The sequence below is a fragment of the Xiphophorus couchianus genome, chromosome 7 (genome assembly GCF_001444195.1).
Source record: "Xiphophorus couchianus chromosome 7, X_couchianus-1.0, whole genome shotgun sequence".
In the NCBI taxonomy this organism is placed as follows: domain Eukaryota; kingdom Metazoa; phylum Chordata; class Actinopteri; order Cyprinodontiformes; family Poeciliidae; genus Xiphophorus; species Xiphophorus couchianus.
In genome coordinates, this window is record NC_040234.1 from 33466302 (window position 1) to 33482934 (window position 16633).

At 36.8% G+C, this 16633-nt stretch overlaps 1 protein-coding gene and 1 long non-coding RNA gene across 3 annotated transcripts in view; one reads left to right on the forward strand and one right to left on the reverse strand.

Moving 5' to 3' along the window:
- Positions 1 to 16633, reverse strand: part of LOC114147738 (E3 ubiquitin-protein ligase HUWE1-like) — a 33286-nt gene that overhangs the window by 7627 nt on the left and 9026 nt on the right. The window contains exons 3-7 of one of the 2 annotated variants that reach the window (XM_028022312.1): positions 15223 to 15391; positions 14077 to 14237; positions 11531 to 11684; positions 10834 to 10961; positions 9429 to 10079 (exon numbers count right to left, since the gene is read on the reverse strand). In XM_028022312.1, coding sequence (XP_027878113.1) covers positions 9429 to 10079; positions 10834 to 10961; positions 11531 to 11684; positions 14077 to 14237; positions 15223 to 15391 — 1263 coding nt within the window. Of the gene's footprint in view, positions 1 to 377; positions 557 to 2497; positions 2622 to 5421; positions 5852 to 9428; positions 10080 to 10833; positions 10962 to 11530; positions 11685 to 14076; positions 14238 to 15222; positions 15392 to 16633 lie in introns of those variants that run through there. The other variant, XR_003596123.1, reaches the window with a different exon arrangement.
- On the forward strand, positions 11678 to 14070 carry LOC114147740 (uncharacterized). The gene is made up of 3 exons (XR_003596124.1): positions 11678 to 13026; positions 13306 to 13336; positions 13368 to 14070. It is a non-coding gene; the product is annotated as an uncharacterized LOC114147740 (long non-coding RNA).

The window sequence follows — 16633 nt, forward strand, 5'->3', positions numbered from 1 at the left end:
TAACTTTGCATAAAAATGCAATTATTTACCAAATAATGCTAAATAATGCTCTTTTAATGTAACTTTGCATTAAAAGTGTCAGAGATTCATGAAGACTTCTTGATGTTTATGACAGGTGCTATGTTGATTTTATGACCACTTCAAATAAAGTATTACTGAAACTTGTTTACATTATTGTACCTTAAGGGACTACAGATGAAAACTAGCCCCTATGGCTAACTCTGTCATATTATGCAATGCACATTTTCCCTTTTGAAATAAAACAACATGAAATAACCAGTTTAATAAAAATAATAAAAAACAAAGTGATTCAGACAAAGAAGCCTCTTCAATACCAAAGCTATGCTAGCCCTGGTCCAAACATGGAGATGACTCACCCAGTGGTTTATATTCTTCAAGTTCGGCTGGGTTGGATGTGCGGTTCCCCAGGTTAGCCATCACCTTGATCTTAAAGCTACCCAGTAGATTTCCAAATGTTTCAGTCAGGTTGCAGGTCAGTGGACTCTGAACGCGTTGGCAGCTGGATACCGGGAACCACTCATATATTGGTTTATCTCTGGAGAGAAAACCAAGCAGAAAACCAGAGGTTGAAATAATTTTTAATGTCTACGTTCAACCATGAGTCTCAAATTCAAAAACAAACAAACAAAAACCAATCTAGGGGTATATAAACTGAGCTTTCCCCACCTGAGCTTTCCCTGCCCCCCTTCAACTAAAGGAGCAGTTTTTTAAAGCAAGCCTATAGTGGAAAATTCAAATTTTGGATGTTTTTTGTACCATATTTGGGTCTCAACTACTTCTAAAAACAACCAAAACCCTTAAAAACATCACCCATGTGTTTTTTTGGAAATAATTTACTATTTTTTGGTGTGTGGAAAATAATCCGTTTGAAAATGTCAGAACTGACTGCAACTGCGCCGTCACCTAGCAACCCCAGCAGAGTTCCATCCGTCAACTAGCAACCCCAGGAGAGTTCATCGGTTACCTAGCAACCCCAGCAGAGTTCCATCCGTCAACTAGCAACCCCAGGAGAGTTCATCGGTTACCTAGAAACCTCAGCAGAGTTCCATCGGTTACCTAGAAACCTCAGCAGAGTTCCATCGGTTACCTAGAAACCTCAGCAGAGTTCCATCGGTTACCTAGAAACCTCAGCAGAGTTCCATCGGTTACCTAGAAACCTCAGCAGAGCTCCAGCATGTTTGGTCAGCAGATTTTACTGCTGTGCAATGGCTGCTGAAAAAGACAAGTGTTTTGTTGTCAACTTATCATCCAGAAACCACTTGCAGCATTCTTGTTGGTTGTGCAGGAGGTTCCACTTCTGCTTTTCAAATATGTACAATTGTATAATTGCACATCTAATTTAGTTACCCTCTGGGATCAATAGAGTATTTTTGAATTTTAATTGAATCTGATTGTAGCCATTTTCGTGAGTGTGTGGCCGGCACACACTCACGAAAATGGCTACAATACAAAAGTGAGTCCTGTCAAATAAAGTCCTGTCACTTTATTTGGATTTAAAGTGACAGGACGCCCTGAACCAGCTCATTCTGAAAACAGAACTTAGCAAACTAAAATCTTATTATCCAAAAATGATTTTAGCCCAACTCAATAAAATTTAGCTGGATGATAAATTTTCCCAGAAGTTATTGAGATAAACCATAATACTGATGTTTTGAGACAATTTTCAAGTAATATAACGATAATGGCATAAGACAAGTAAGTTCACCCTCTCAAAGATTGATAGATTTTAATTTATAACAAACATTTAAGTCTGGAACTGGAAGACTTTTCAAATATATAAAATAAATAAACAAAACAACAAATAAAATGGAACCTGTAGTCTCTGTAAACAAAATGATCCTTTAAAAAAAATGGGCTTGTTCAGACTGAAGACTTTTGTCATCCAGTTTTGGTAGAAATAGAGAAATATATAATCATGCAAATGGAAATTATCCAGCTCATTTTAATTAATCATACAATTAATTGATTTATTGCAACAAGCTTACTCAGCTGTATTAATAAGTTTGTAGTGTTGTTGTTTCCCCAAATATAACCATTAAGTGAAATTTTAGTAACTACACACACATTTCCTCATTTAGATTTGTCATAACAATTGTTAATGGAAAGTTCAATTAAATTCAACATTCAGACAGGATTTCAACAAACTGGTATTAATTATATCTTTAAGTCCAGTAAAGTAGGTGATTAATTACTACATAAATAAACTGTGTGACTGTAGATGAAACAACGATAAAGTGATTTGGTCCCAATAGCTTTAATTGACATCTGATGTTATCCTGATTCCTGGGTAGCGTCTGCTAGCGGCAGGTTTGTTTAGGAAACATTTCCTGAAGTGAAACTCCTCATGAATCTCCGGTTTTCTCTCTGGGTGTGAGTCTCTCAACACAAACACTGACTCATCTGCACCGTTTCTCCCGTTGAAACCACAGCAGCCTGCAGCGTTTTCCATTCAAACACGCCACCAGGTGAGACCCACCTGAAGGTATAAACGCTGAAAGACGTCCCATTGGGGGTTCCTGCTCCGGGTTCCCATCTCAGCATGTAATCCGACTGATCCAAGGTCACTTTGACGTTTAGTGGTTCTGGGAGCGAACTCACAGCTGCAACAGAAAAACAACCAGAACGGTGAGCAGAAGGGGACAAGATGCAAGTTTTAATGGCAAATTTATTTCAATTATGGGGGAAAAATAAGGTGAATTCTTTACAGGTCATCTGCTATAGTTCAGTTTTGGTTTGTACACTTTTCCAACAGTAAAATTCAAGAACTTTTCCAAGCTTTCATACTTTTCCAGCTAAAAACAATCCAAAAATAACTAAAAAAAGACTTTCAATTCACTAATATATAATTTATTACTGTTACTAATAATGTCTTGTTTCTAGTATTTTACTTTATAGCAGAGACAAGATAAACTAAAACAAAATTTTATGTTTTGAAAAGTATCTCTCACTCAACCTATATACACAGAACCAAAAAATTTAAAATGATTTTAAAAAATAAAACTAAAACCAAAAATGACTAAAAATAAATAAGTATAAAACTTAAAAATCATTAAAAATAATAAAAATAGAAAGATAAAAATTTTAAATAAAGAAATGATGATATAAATAGAAATAATTGTATCCAATTAATTGTCAAAAATAACTAAATTAATCATTTGTAGTAACCGTAATCGTGATAACAATGCAAGAAGAACTATTTATTGCTTCTTTTTTTTTTAGGAAACTGCATGGCTACATGACTGTGTGTCACAGCATTAAAAGCCCCACATAAACAAATGCTGCCCAGTGGAAAAATAATAGTAAGCAGAAAACTCTTTCTTTTGCTCTGTGTTAATGAATCACGGCATTTTGCCTGTCTCATTTTTATCTGTTATATTAATGCCTAATATAAGGGATAAAGCTGGCAAAATAAACAACAGGGATAATTACCGGCTCACAGCTTTAGCCAGTGTCCTATCCAAGGTTCTGGAGAGAATTATATTAAGTAAGATGGAACATTTTCTCCTTACTTTGGATAGCCAGTTTGGTTTTAAATCACAGTATGGCACAGATATGCGTCTTCGCTTTGAAAGAGATTTTAGATTTGCATAATAGGAACAACTCTACAATTTTTATGTGTTTTATTGATGCATCGAAGGTTTTTGATCCGGTTAATCATAAAAAGTTATTTTATAAGCTACACAACAGAGAGGTTCCCAGATCTATTGTTAGAATTTTGCCCGTTTGGTACATGCATCAGTTAATGTACATAAGACGGGATAACTGTGTTAAAATAAAGAAATGGGGTTAGACAGGGAAGTATTTTGTCTTCTCTTCTTTTTAGTTTATATGGATGATTTATCAAAGTGGCTGCAACACTGTGGGGCAGGATGTGGGACCATAATTAACCATCTCATGTATGCTGGTGATTTAGTTATTTTTAGTTCTTGTACTGCTGGTCTTCAGAAATTACTGAGGACCTGCTCACAATATGGTCAGGAGGACGACATTATGTACAAAGCATTGAAAAGTAACATTATGATTCTAAGAACCAAGGAGCATCAGAAGTTGGTACTTCCTGACTTCTCCTTATCTGGTGTTGTTCTTAAAGTGTGTGTTGGTGTCAAATACCTGGGACATCATATAACAGAGGATTTGACTGACGGTCATTTACAGACGATGTTGTTTAAGGTATGCACAAGCTAACATGCTGCTACGCAAGTTCTGGATGTGTTCTGTCTCAGTGAAAGTAGCTCTCTTTAAAGCATTCTGCACTCCTCTGTATACTGCTCACTTATGGAGACAGTATAAACAAAGCAGTTTACAGAAACTGAAAGTGGCATATAATGACGGCATGAGGATGCCGAGATGGACGAGTGCTAGTCAGGTATTTGTTGGTGTTGGTGTCTCCACTTTTCATGCTGTCTTACAAAAACGTATGTACAGGTTTATATGGCGGTTACGTGTTTCTACAAACATCATCATCCAGATACTAACAGATATTTCACAAAGCTCAGTCTGGTTAAAGTCCAGAACGTGCAATCACTGGCGGTCTATGTGATTATTATCTATTTATGTGATTGTTTCTTTTTTTAAGTTTCTTAAATTATCTTTCTATGGACGTATTTGTGTCTTTAATAAAGCTGATGATGATTACGATGAGTAAAACTAATCAGTTCATTAACTGGAATTTATCATGACGACGATAAATCAAAATTATAATCATGATGAGAAATTGATTACGATAAATGATACGATAAATATCCACTGTTAGCTTGAAAACAAATACATGTCACAGTTTCTAATTATTTGCAAGTTTCCCTGCTCTGTTTATAGTAATCTGTCACATAAAAACCCAATAAAAACCTTGAACTTTGAAATGTAAGAAATCATGAAAAAGTAAAATGCACTTGAGCTCAAATCGTGTCAGCTGCCACGGCTGCTGGAAGCTGACACAGATTCAGTGGCAGATTGAATATTAAATATGGATATAAATAAGGTTACTTCAAACAAATCAATAAAAACAATAAGAATACATCTAAATATGTCCATACAGCTGCCACAGATTCGGTGACAAATGCCACCAAGTTAGTGACTGTTTGTGTGTATGTACTTATGTATTTGTATTCATTTATTTAGTCGATTTGTTCTAAATAAACGTATTTGTATTGATATTCAATATGCCACAGAAGCTGTGTCAGCTGCCAAAACTAAGCTGTGGCACCTGCCACCGGAAGTGCCAGTCTAGCTGCCACTGCCAGGATTTGTTCGTGCCGTCTCTGCGATTTGAGCATGTGTTGCAGTTCATGGGTCCACAATCCGCTCCGAACCCCATAATAAATAAATAAAACATAAACAACTCAGAGAATCATAATGATCCAGGTGGTTTTGGGGTTTCTGGTTGGTAAACTTTGAACTCACCTGTCAGAGCCAGCGGCAGCCAGGTGAAAATCCACAGCAGTTCAGTCATAACGGGACCATCTCAGAACCGTTTTCTCCTGGACTCAGCAGCTTTCATGTTCCTGAACTCTTTACTTAACGCTTCTCTTAAAAAGTTAACAAAATAAACACAATTTCCCCCAACGAGTCCACTAAACGCCAAATATTTGGACGATACCCCACTAAACAGACGTCCACTCCCCGGAAACGTGTCGCTAGCTTAAACACGGACTAGCATCGCTCGGAACCAGTAAAACTCCAGAAACCGAACGGGATTTTACTCGGAAACTGGTTCGGAATGAAAAAACGAGGTTTCCCAGCGGCGGCCATTAGGACTTCAGGGAAATCTTCCCACCACGGACAGAAGACAACCCATCCTGGGAACGGTAATATGTACTCCTGCTGCTGGTGCGTTCACTGACATACGGTTACTTTTGAAACCTCTTTAGGAAGCGTTCATAAACTATTATACCTAGATAGTCTACGAATAGAAACTTGATAAACTATCTCGGTATGATTCTACAGTTATAATTACATATGCTACTGATGGTAATTCAAGCATTTACTTATTTTCGATTGCCTTTCTTTTTCCGGATGTAGATTTAACATCAAACGTCCGACTGACAGTAAATGCGACATAATACGAAGCGGGTGATAGGAAGTCATGTGACCTACCCAGCCTTTTACGCGAAGAGCTTCGCAATTTACTGTTTAAATTGTTTAATTTACAGTATTATCAAACTTTAACTCTGGCTAAAAGCTTAAAAAATTATCAGTAAACAAAAAACTTTAACTTTGACTGAGCGTAAAGACTCTTAAAGACATATAAACATGGAAAATATGATGACTTCAGACTTGTTTTTTATTCATCAGTATACAAGTCCTCATTTCACAAAATAATTATTTTTAAATAAGCAAATGCAAAATACTGTAAGAGCAAAATAACTAAAATAAACTAACATAGCTTTATGAGGTTTTAAAAATATTATTAAGACAAAAACTACTACTAATATGATTAAATAACAAGTTGAATAAATAAAAATGGAATAAATCTGTGAAAAAAATCAAGCAAAACTCTAAATGATGAATGATGAATGAAATGTTCAACTTTTGAACTCAGAAAATTACGTTTTTTTTCTAGAACATATCTGATAGAACCGACTTTTGAAAGTTGCACATTTTTGAAAATTGTCAATAAGTTGAAAAGTCAAAAGTTTTCAAAATGTTCAACTTTTGAAGCTTAGAAACTTCAATTTTTTTCCAGAAAATTTCTGAGATTTATCTAGAAAGAAAAAAAAGAAAACTTTTGACTTTTGAATCTCAGAAATGTCTTTGTTTTTTTCAGAAAAATTCCTGAGATTAATCTAAAAATTTCTGATATTTTCTTGCAAATGTTCATACTCAGAAATTTCCAAGCTTTTTCTTGAAAATTTCTAAGATTAATCTAAACATTCCTGAGTTTTTTGGAGGAACTCTACTCCTCTTAACTTCTTTTCCATCTACAATGGGCCTAATACACTGTCGGGTAATCCATATATTGCAATCAGTTTTATTATTTTTATTATTAAATCCTTTTCAAACTTTCCATCCAGCAGATTTTATGACGTGATTTCAGGTCATAGTTATGAAAAAGACCAACTGTTTTTAAAAACCAGAACATCTGACTTGTGATTATGTTTCACTGAACTGCCCCCACTTAGAGACTCCACCTCACTTTTGGTTTAATTTCTGTTGAATTGAAATAAATGCTGATATGTCATGTGAGTCATCTGGAATAATACAAAAACCCTTCAAGATACAGTAATTTATCTGGAAATAATCAGGAAGGAGAAGAGAAAAAATGATAACTAACGTATTAATATAGCTACCATGTTTTTTCGACAGATGTGTAGCTAACGTAGCTAGCTCGATACGTGGCTATTAGCTTTCTGCTAGCTCGTTACGTAGCTAGTAGCTAGCTAGCTAGCTCGCTAGCTCAATACGTAGCTATCTAGCTGAATAAATAGATATCTATCTCCCAAGAAGAGCTGGAAAACATCGCAGGAAAGAGGAATGTCAACTTTTTATGATACAGTAAAAAAGATGTGCATTAAAAAAAATCTCAAATTAACATGGTTTTGTGGTTTCACTACAAAAACACCATGTTACTAGGTATTTTTGGTGTAGTTTCTATTGCAAATATCTTAATACACTTAAAATTAGACAAAACTAACTTACAAAAAACTTTTAAGCAACATATAGGAGCTTTTAAGTCAATCATTTCTTAATATTAATGAATAAGTTCAAGTTCCACTGGCAGATGGTTTCATATAAGATTTTTTCCATGTTATAAGAAATTATCCCCCAGTGGAACTAATACTTTGTCATCAGTATTAAGAGATTATTGATTTAAAACAAGCTCCTATATCTTGTGGAAAAGTCACTTATAAATCAATTGTCTTATTTCAAAAGTTCTAGAAATTAGACCGAAAATACTAAGTAATATTTTGTTTTTGCAGAGTTAAAAGGTTTAGATTTTATATGGTAGGCCATTAGTAACACTTGTCAGAAATGATCTAATCCCAGAACACTTTTCCTTTTGGTTTAGTTTCTGGTGAATGGATAACAGTCCACTGTGTTGTTGTCATCCAAGAGGGAAAGTCTACCTCATTCTGAAACATAAAACCTACGTCCAGATTCAGAAAGATTGCTTTTTTTAATCAAAACATATCAGAAAACAAAAAGATCACACAGGAGGCACAGTGAAAACTTTTAACAGATTTTTATTTTGTTGTTTTCACCTTTAAAACAGGTGAAGTAGGTAAACATTTGCCTTTGTTCTGTGGCACTGGTCTGGTTTCATTTTGACCCAGCATAAACCAACTAACTGGAAATGAAATATGAACAATGAAATGCTGCTGCAGGAAAACCAAAAATATAGACGGTAAAAACTGTGAGCACCGATACCGTTAGGGTTGGATCAGATAACTGAACAAATCTGACAAACTGACTGCAGACTGTGAATGTGAAGAGAGCTTTACGATTAGAGGTGGTTACAGTAGGTCTGAGTTTAAAAACTGGAGACGATGTCACATCGACATTATTGGTACAGAGTTATGCGGAGTATTTAACAGTAGTCAGTGTGTTCCCTGTAGTAAACGCGTTCTTACTGAAGTAGTTTTGGAGAAAAATTGAGAAATTTTAAGACTACATTCACACAGCAGGTTTTGATGCTCAAATTAATGAAAATAATTTTTTTTGCCATTCGAACTACTAATTAAATGCGAATGCGACAAAAGTCAGACTTCTGTGTGACTCCAAAGCAACCCGCATGGATCTGCTGAAGAAGAACAACAGGTCCGTTTCTGATTCTACAATTCTGTTTGAGAACCGACAAATGGAATAATCATCCACACTGCAAAAACACAAAATCTTACCAAGTATTTATGTTTAATTTATAGTGGAAACATCTTAGTATACTTAAAATAAGACAAAACTAACTTTGTAACTTTTCAGCAAAATATAGGAGCATGTTTTATAATAATGATTCCTTAATATTGATAAAAAGTACTAGTTCCATTGTTATAAGTTATAAAACATCTTGTTATAAGTGAAATAATCTGCCAGTAGAAATAGAACTGGGTTGCTAGGCGACAAGCTGGACTTGGCGGGGGTTGCTAGGTAACAATGCAGCGCCGGTTGATTGTGAAATATTCCGCCAGTGGAACAAGTACTTTTTCATCATTATTAATGAATTAGTGACCTAAATCAAGCTCCTATTGCTGAAGAGTTACTTCTAAGTGAATGTTGTCTTATTTTAAGTGTATTAAGATATTTGCATTAGAAACTAAATAAAAATACCTGTTAATATTTTGTGTTTTTGCAGTGTGGGTGATTAGTCCATCTGCCGGTTCACACCGAGTCGTAGAATCAGAAATGGACCTGTTGTTTTAACATATAGTCCTCCAGTTTGAGAAAACATTTCATTTATTTGTCAGATATCCAGAGAATTCTTCTTCCTCCTCCTCCTCTTCTTCCTCCTCCTTCTCCTCGTCCATCCAGCACTCTGTGCTGCTGCCATCTTGTCCCGACTCTGACGGACGCATCCCGTCGTCCCGTTCCCTTTCAGAGTCCATCTGCCTCAGAGGTTTCAGGGTGTAAGTCCTCAGGAAGTCCATGGAAGAGCTTCCAGAGTCCTGATCCTCCTCTACCTCGTCTTCCTCGCAAGCATCCATCGAGGCGAGGGTGACGGAGAACAGGTTGACGTCTCCAGAGAACTCCAGAGTCTCTATTTTGATTTCCTCCAGCTGAGTTGTGGAGTCCTCCTGTCCAGATTGATCTATTTCATGTATAAAAATAGTTTCTACTTTGGCCTCATACTGGTTGGACTCCACCTTCATGAAGTCTCCCTTCATCACGTCATTGTTCCCACTGCTGTCAGCAGAACCGCTGCCGGTAGAAAGTTCTGCGTTTCTGTCCATGTACAGCTTCACTGCAGGGTCCTCGTCGCCGTCTTCGTCCTCAGAGCTGGCGTCCCCGGCGGCAGACGGAGACGGAGACGTCGCTGGGCGGTTTCTGGTTTTTACTGTTTGGGGAATGATGGCGACCCGGTTGATGTCCGTGGTGCTCAGGGTTAGGACGTAGCTTTGCCTCAAGATGACCTGAGAAAGAGGAAATGAGAAGGCAGAAACAGGAACTGTAACTGAAAACAAACTGTGGTTAGAGAGCTGCAAGGGTCAGGAGTATGGTGGCAAATTAGGGTCAAAATAGATGGAAAAAGAAAAAAAATTTCACAAAAAAACTCGGAAAGTTTGAGAAAACTCAGAATTTTTCTAGAAAAAAAGGCTAAAAAGTAAAAAAACAAAACTGCTAATATTTTGAGAACAATCTCAGAAATTTATATAGAAAACTTGGAAAATTCTGAGTTTGAAAAGTGCAAAATCTGCTAGAAATATCCCAGAAATGTTAAGATTAATCTCACAAGTATTATAGAAACAAAAGAGACTTCAGAGTCTGAAAAGTCAAAAATTTGCTAAAACAACTAGAGAAAATATGGAAATTTCCAAGTGTGAAAAGTTGAAAATTTGCTAGAGAAAAAAATTCACATTAATCTCAGAAGTCTTCTTGAATTTTTTTTTAATTTCTGTGTTTCAAAAGTTGATAATGTGTGACATTTGAAAACCAGAACACTTTTTCAAAAGTCAAAAAATGTTCAACTTCTGAGACCCAGAAATGTAATGTAAGAGTTTATGGGTGGAAACTTTTTTTCTGTCTACAGTGGCCCTAATATATAAATGTCATGCAGCAGCTCCCAAGGGAGGTATGAAACTAGGTAATGAGAAAAGTTATGGTTTTGTGTTTTTGCAGTGTAGGAATAAAGGTGACCCAGAATACTGACAGTAATCATTATCTCACCATGAGGGCTGCCGGCATTTCCTTTAGTTTGCACAGGAATCCGGTGTAGTAGAGGCAGAAGATTCCCGTCATCAGGCCAGTCAAGGAAACAATCAAAACGGCCGTGACAACGACTAAAACCAACAGTCCTGAAAACAATCATGGAATGACGAGGAATTCAGTCAGACTGGAAATGCTGGATGTACCTTCTGACATCACACTGGGATTTACTTTGTTTAAATGTTTACTTTTAAACTCAGAGGGCTGGAACTTACACAGCAAAAATACTAAATCTTATCACGCATTCTTCTAGTTTCTAGTTCAAATATCTTCAAATTCTTCAAATAAAACAAAACTAAATTATACGTACATTTTCAGCAAGATAATCAATAATTGCTTTATATTGATGAAAATTTACAAGTTCCTTTGGCAGATTATTTCCCTTAAAACAACACTTTTTTTTTTTTTTTTTTACCATGTTATAAGTGAAATAATTTGCCAATGGAACCAGTACTTTTTCATCCATATTCAATAATTGTTTACTCAAAATAAGCTCCTATATTTTGCTGAAAAGTTTCTTTTTAGTCAGTGTTGTTTTATTGAAGGTGTACTAAGATATTTGCAGAAGAAACTAAACCAAAATTACTTGTTAAGATTTAGTGTTTTTGCAGTGTATTGTACTTTATTGAACAGAATCTGTTGTGGCGGTCCAGCTCACCATAATCTGGTTCTGGAATGCTGGTGAAGGTGCATGTCCACCCGGTCGGCTGCGTGTTTTTGTTCGTTCGGCAGTTGGGAAGCACCTGTATGCAGTACTCCACACCTTTCTCCAGGTTGCTGAGGTTAAAGTTCCTACTTTGAGTTTCCAGCTTCTGAAAATAATTGAGACATAAATCCACATGTTTTTTCTGTGTTCATCGCAGCCGAGTCATGTTCTCTTCTAACATGATTATGAATCGTAGCAGCTGAAGAGATCCGTCCAGACTTGACCGAAAGGTTTGGGAGTGACTCATGTTTCCTGTTTTGCAAGCCTCATTTTTAGCCCAGACAGAGCAATTGGATTCCAATTAATTCGATACATAGTTCCCAGAAATCTGAACGGCGCCAACTTGGTAGGCAAGTGTGGTGTAAAGGATAGTGGACTCATGGCCACCAAGAAGAAAATATGTGGATGCTGTTGAGAGGAATACATATCTGCAAAATAGCTGATAAAGACTGAAACATGTGAGGCGACGTGAACGAGCTGCCTCCGATCTCCCACTATAAAATAGTTCACTATTTAATGATCACAAAGATCATTAAATATTGCGTACAACATGGAGGAGCTTCACGGCTTGAAATCCATGGATGCATATAATCAGTGTTTAAATGGATTTGTAAAGGACTTACAAACTCTTTAGGTGAATAATAAGGTTCTGATGACTGGCAACAAACCCATAAGCAACATGTCCGTCTTAGCTAGCAGATAAAAGCTACATTAGCTAAGCTAACTTTGCTGGTACAGTAAATGTCACTGATATTTATCGTAGTATTACACAGAGGTGAGTAGAGTGGTAAAAAAGTTGCAATGTACTTATATTTTTAGAAACAAGTCGAGAGCTAGTTTTAAGCTTGTAGCTTGTTTATTGTTGTCATAGCAACTCCATAGCAACTGCCTACCAAGATGGCTGTCAGCTACAAAGTTCATTGGAGTGTGACGTAATATGAGAACTGGGTAAAAAGAAAATACTGCATGATCTTTAAAAGTCTGCTGGACTACAAACCACATCTTCACCGTACTTTGGTCAAGCTGAATAGTGTTCACCTCTGTGGAGTCAAATCATCAGCACAGTACATCAACTATTTAAAAGATGACCTGCATGCTTCCTTGAACAGGTTAGGATGGGGCTATGCACAACACCAAACATTTTCATTAGTTTTTTTTTTACACAAAATCCTTCTATGAAGTGAGATTTTATTCTGGTTGGTTCTGCCTAGTTTGAGCTTCTGTCAGAATGAGCTGTTTTCGGGCTTCCTGTCACTTTACATCTAAATAAGCTGCTGCTGGCCACACCCCCCAACTCAACGTTTACACTCGCATGAAAAAATGGCAACAAACAGATTCACTTCAATTCAAATCCAGCAGTAATTTAATGATCCCAGCAGCCATCATACAGCTATTACCACAGTAAACCCAGCTGACCAAACGTGCTGGAGCTCAGCTGGGGTTGCTTGGTGACGGGCGGATCTCTGCTGGGGTTGCTTGGTGACGGGCGGATCTCTGCTGGGGTTGCTAGGTGACGGGCGGATCTCTGCTGGGGTTGCTAGGTGATGGGCGGATCTCTGCTGGGGTTGCTAGGTGACGGGCGGAACTCTGCTGGGGTTGCTAGGTGACGGGCGGAACTCTGCTGGGGTTGCTAGGTGACGGGCGGATCTCTGCTGGGGTTGCTAGGTGACGGGCGGAACTCTGCTGGGGTTGCTAAGTGACGGGCGGATCTCTGCTGGGGTTGCTAGGTGACAGGCGGAACTCTGCTGGGGTTGCTAGGTGACGGGTGGATCTCTGCTGGGGTTGCTAGGTGATGGGCAGTGCCTGCTGATTTGTTACGTTACATTCCAGAGATTTTTAAAACGGGTCACCAAAAAACATCAACTTGTTGCCAAAAACCAGTTGGGTGTTTTTTTTTTTTTTTAATGAAGCACTTGGGCTGTTTTTAGAAGCAGTAGAAACCCAAATGGAAGTTCAAAAACTGTAAAAATTGTGATGCGTTTGAATTATACATCTCCATTAAATCTCTAAAGGTGACTGTGTTAGCAATGGCTTCCTCCACTTTATATCAAAATGGCTTCACATACAGCAAACTGCTAGATGATAATATTGTAGCTAGTAGAAAAGTTTTCTGGATCATCTGAAGCATCTTTCAGTTTCAGTTTGGAAAACAGCAGGATGAGACAACAGCCATCAGAAACTGAAATAGAGTTTCTTTTTCTAGGTATCGCTACTGTTTATGAATGACAGAGACTAGATTCTGATGCAGGTTTTAGGTGAATCAGGTAAACAACATATGAACAGCATCCTCCTTTCCTACAAAGATAAAATATGTAGTTTAAAATGTTGGAAAGTATCTTAACTAATCTTTGAATGGAGTTTTAGCTGTAAAGTAAAGCTTCAGAACAACAGAAAATCCTGAGCAAAAGAGAACGTAGAACAGAGATTGCTCACAGGAGGAAATCAGAGGAAATCTTTGCTGTGTATAAGAGAAATTTGATATAAGATATGTATTTTACCTGGATTTCTCCACCATTTCCTTTCCTCCACCACACTGTGTAGCTGAAATCATAGTATATCGAGTGATTCTTTGTGTATGGATCTAAATCAGGCATGGAAATGTTCCCCTGGATGCACGTTCCACATCCGGCCACCGAGAGCAGCGGAGGACCAATCACAGCTTTTCACACAAGAACGAAATAAAAATTAGTTTTGTACAACACTCTATGAGGGCCACTGTAGACAGAACAGGAGGAGGAGAAAATTTCCGCCAAAAAAAAAATTCAGAAATTTTTAGATTAATTTCAGGAATTTTCTTTAAAAGAAATTCAGAAAGTTCTGAGTTAAAAAGCCAAAACATTTCTAGAAAACAAAAAACACTGAAATTTCTGAGATTCTAAGGTTGAAAATTTGCTAGAATAGATTCAGAAATTTTGAGATTATTTAAAACTGAAGTTTATGAGTCTAAAAAATTGAGACATTGCTGGAAAAAACTCAAATTTTCTAGAGTAAAAACTTGGAAACTTCTGGTTTTGTGAAGTTGAAAATTGGCTAGACAAAACTCAGAAACAGAGATTAATCTCAGAAATGTTCTGAGAACTGCCTCTGCCCCAACCAAACTCGCCAAACTTTTCTAGAAAAAACTTTGAAATGTCTGAGTTTGTAATGTCAAAGATTTTTCAGAAAAAAACTGAAATTAATTAGATTGAAAAGTTGAAACTTTGCTGGAAAAAACTCACATTTTCTAGGAAAAAACTGTAAAGTTTAATATTGGCTAAATGAAACTCAGAGATTAGTGACAGATTTCTTCTTTTTTAAACTAGGAAATGTCTGAGTTTCAAAAATCCCCAGCTTTTGAATTTGGAAATCTTTTGACCTTCTAAGGTAAAACAAATTCAACTTTCAACTAAAATTGACAGAGATTTACTCCTTTTTTCCATCAACTCAACTTCATTAAACATTTATGTATGAAGACTTTTCTCATATATTAAAACATAAAAGTCAAACGGAAACCGTTCCCTGTCGTTCAGCCTTTACTGATCAGTAGTGAAACAAATTTGGGCGACCAACAACCTGAGCAATCCTTACATCTTTTACATATTTTAGCATAGAGGAACATTAGGACCTTTATGAGGCTCAGAGTTCATATCTAGATGTTGACTTACTTTCCTTGATGGGCTGAAAGGTGATTGTAGAGCGAGGAGACTTTGTGTTGTTGTAGGACGCCTCGACAACCAGTTCGTGCCTGTTGTGGGGTTTCAGTTTCAGCTTGAAGGATGTTGAATTTACTGGTTCTTGAGAAAGCATCTTCAGCACAATACGAACTCCAACCCTTGGGGTTCATGACAAAGAAAACAGAAACTGTTAATTTCATGTCTGCGCAGCAAAAGAAACAGCTCAACAGATTCTCTCACACCAGTCGAGGGAGTTTAGCTTTTGACCTGCATTTCTTTCAGCCTGGTGCGATTATTTAACAACGTGAATTAATTTAAAACCAGGACTTGGTTGCACATGTTTTAGTGCTTTTAGGTGTTTCAGCTACCTGTGATACCTTGGACCGCAGGACTTTACTGTCCCGATTTGGCCAGGTATCCAAGGAACAGCTTTTTATTTTGGGTTCTTCTATGGCTTTTCTCACTTGTGGCGTCCCTCAAGGCTCTATTCTTGGTCCACTGCTTCATAAACCTTACTACTTTTAGCATGTAGCACTAAAAGCAGTGGATATTCTGATCCACTTTTTTGCTGATAATATCCTGATCTACTTGCCAATTGAGCAAGATAATCACTCTTGAACTGTCTGAATTATATTAAAACTAGGAAGAAAAGGAAATGACAATCTTGACCCTTTGCTGTCAGGAATATGTTTTATTTTAAATTATACAGACTGATGTGAAATCCATTTTTTTCCAGTTAAGAGAAATTAGCAGGATGACGTCATATCTTCCAACCAAAGATCTTGAGAAATTGATTCATGCCGTTAACCCTCGGTTGGATTCCTGTAATCCATCGTATGTTGGGTTAGATAAATCATCTCTGCGTCGCCTACACACCAACCAAGGTACTAAAAGAATCTGGTTCTGGCTTCCTCTTGGTTTAGGATTGACTTTAACATTTTATTGCTAATTTTAAGGCTTTACATCCCTGTGACATTAACATCCACACTCCAGTAAGAGCACCAACCAGTTTTTCTTCTTTGAGACTTTTAAACCTTTGCTTTGTATAATCACAGTTTATGGTGATCATAAATTTGCATTTTGTTTAGACTTTATTTTAAAATATGGATTTCAGTAGTTTTATGCAATATTTGAATCTTTGTGGTTCCTGTGTTGTTTTCAATCACTTTAATAAATGTTTTTATCTGAGGGAGAGAATTTGGGTCACATGTTTAAAATAAGATCCTCATGTGATGATTTACAGTTTGATTTGGAAACAGGGTGAAGTTTTGGGAACTGATTCTACTCTAAAGTCTAAACCAGCAAAACATCCAGATCAAATCATATTAGATTTTTATTTCAAATTCCAGTTATAGCTAGATACATTTTTTATTATGATAAAAAATAAAGATTTATTGTTATT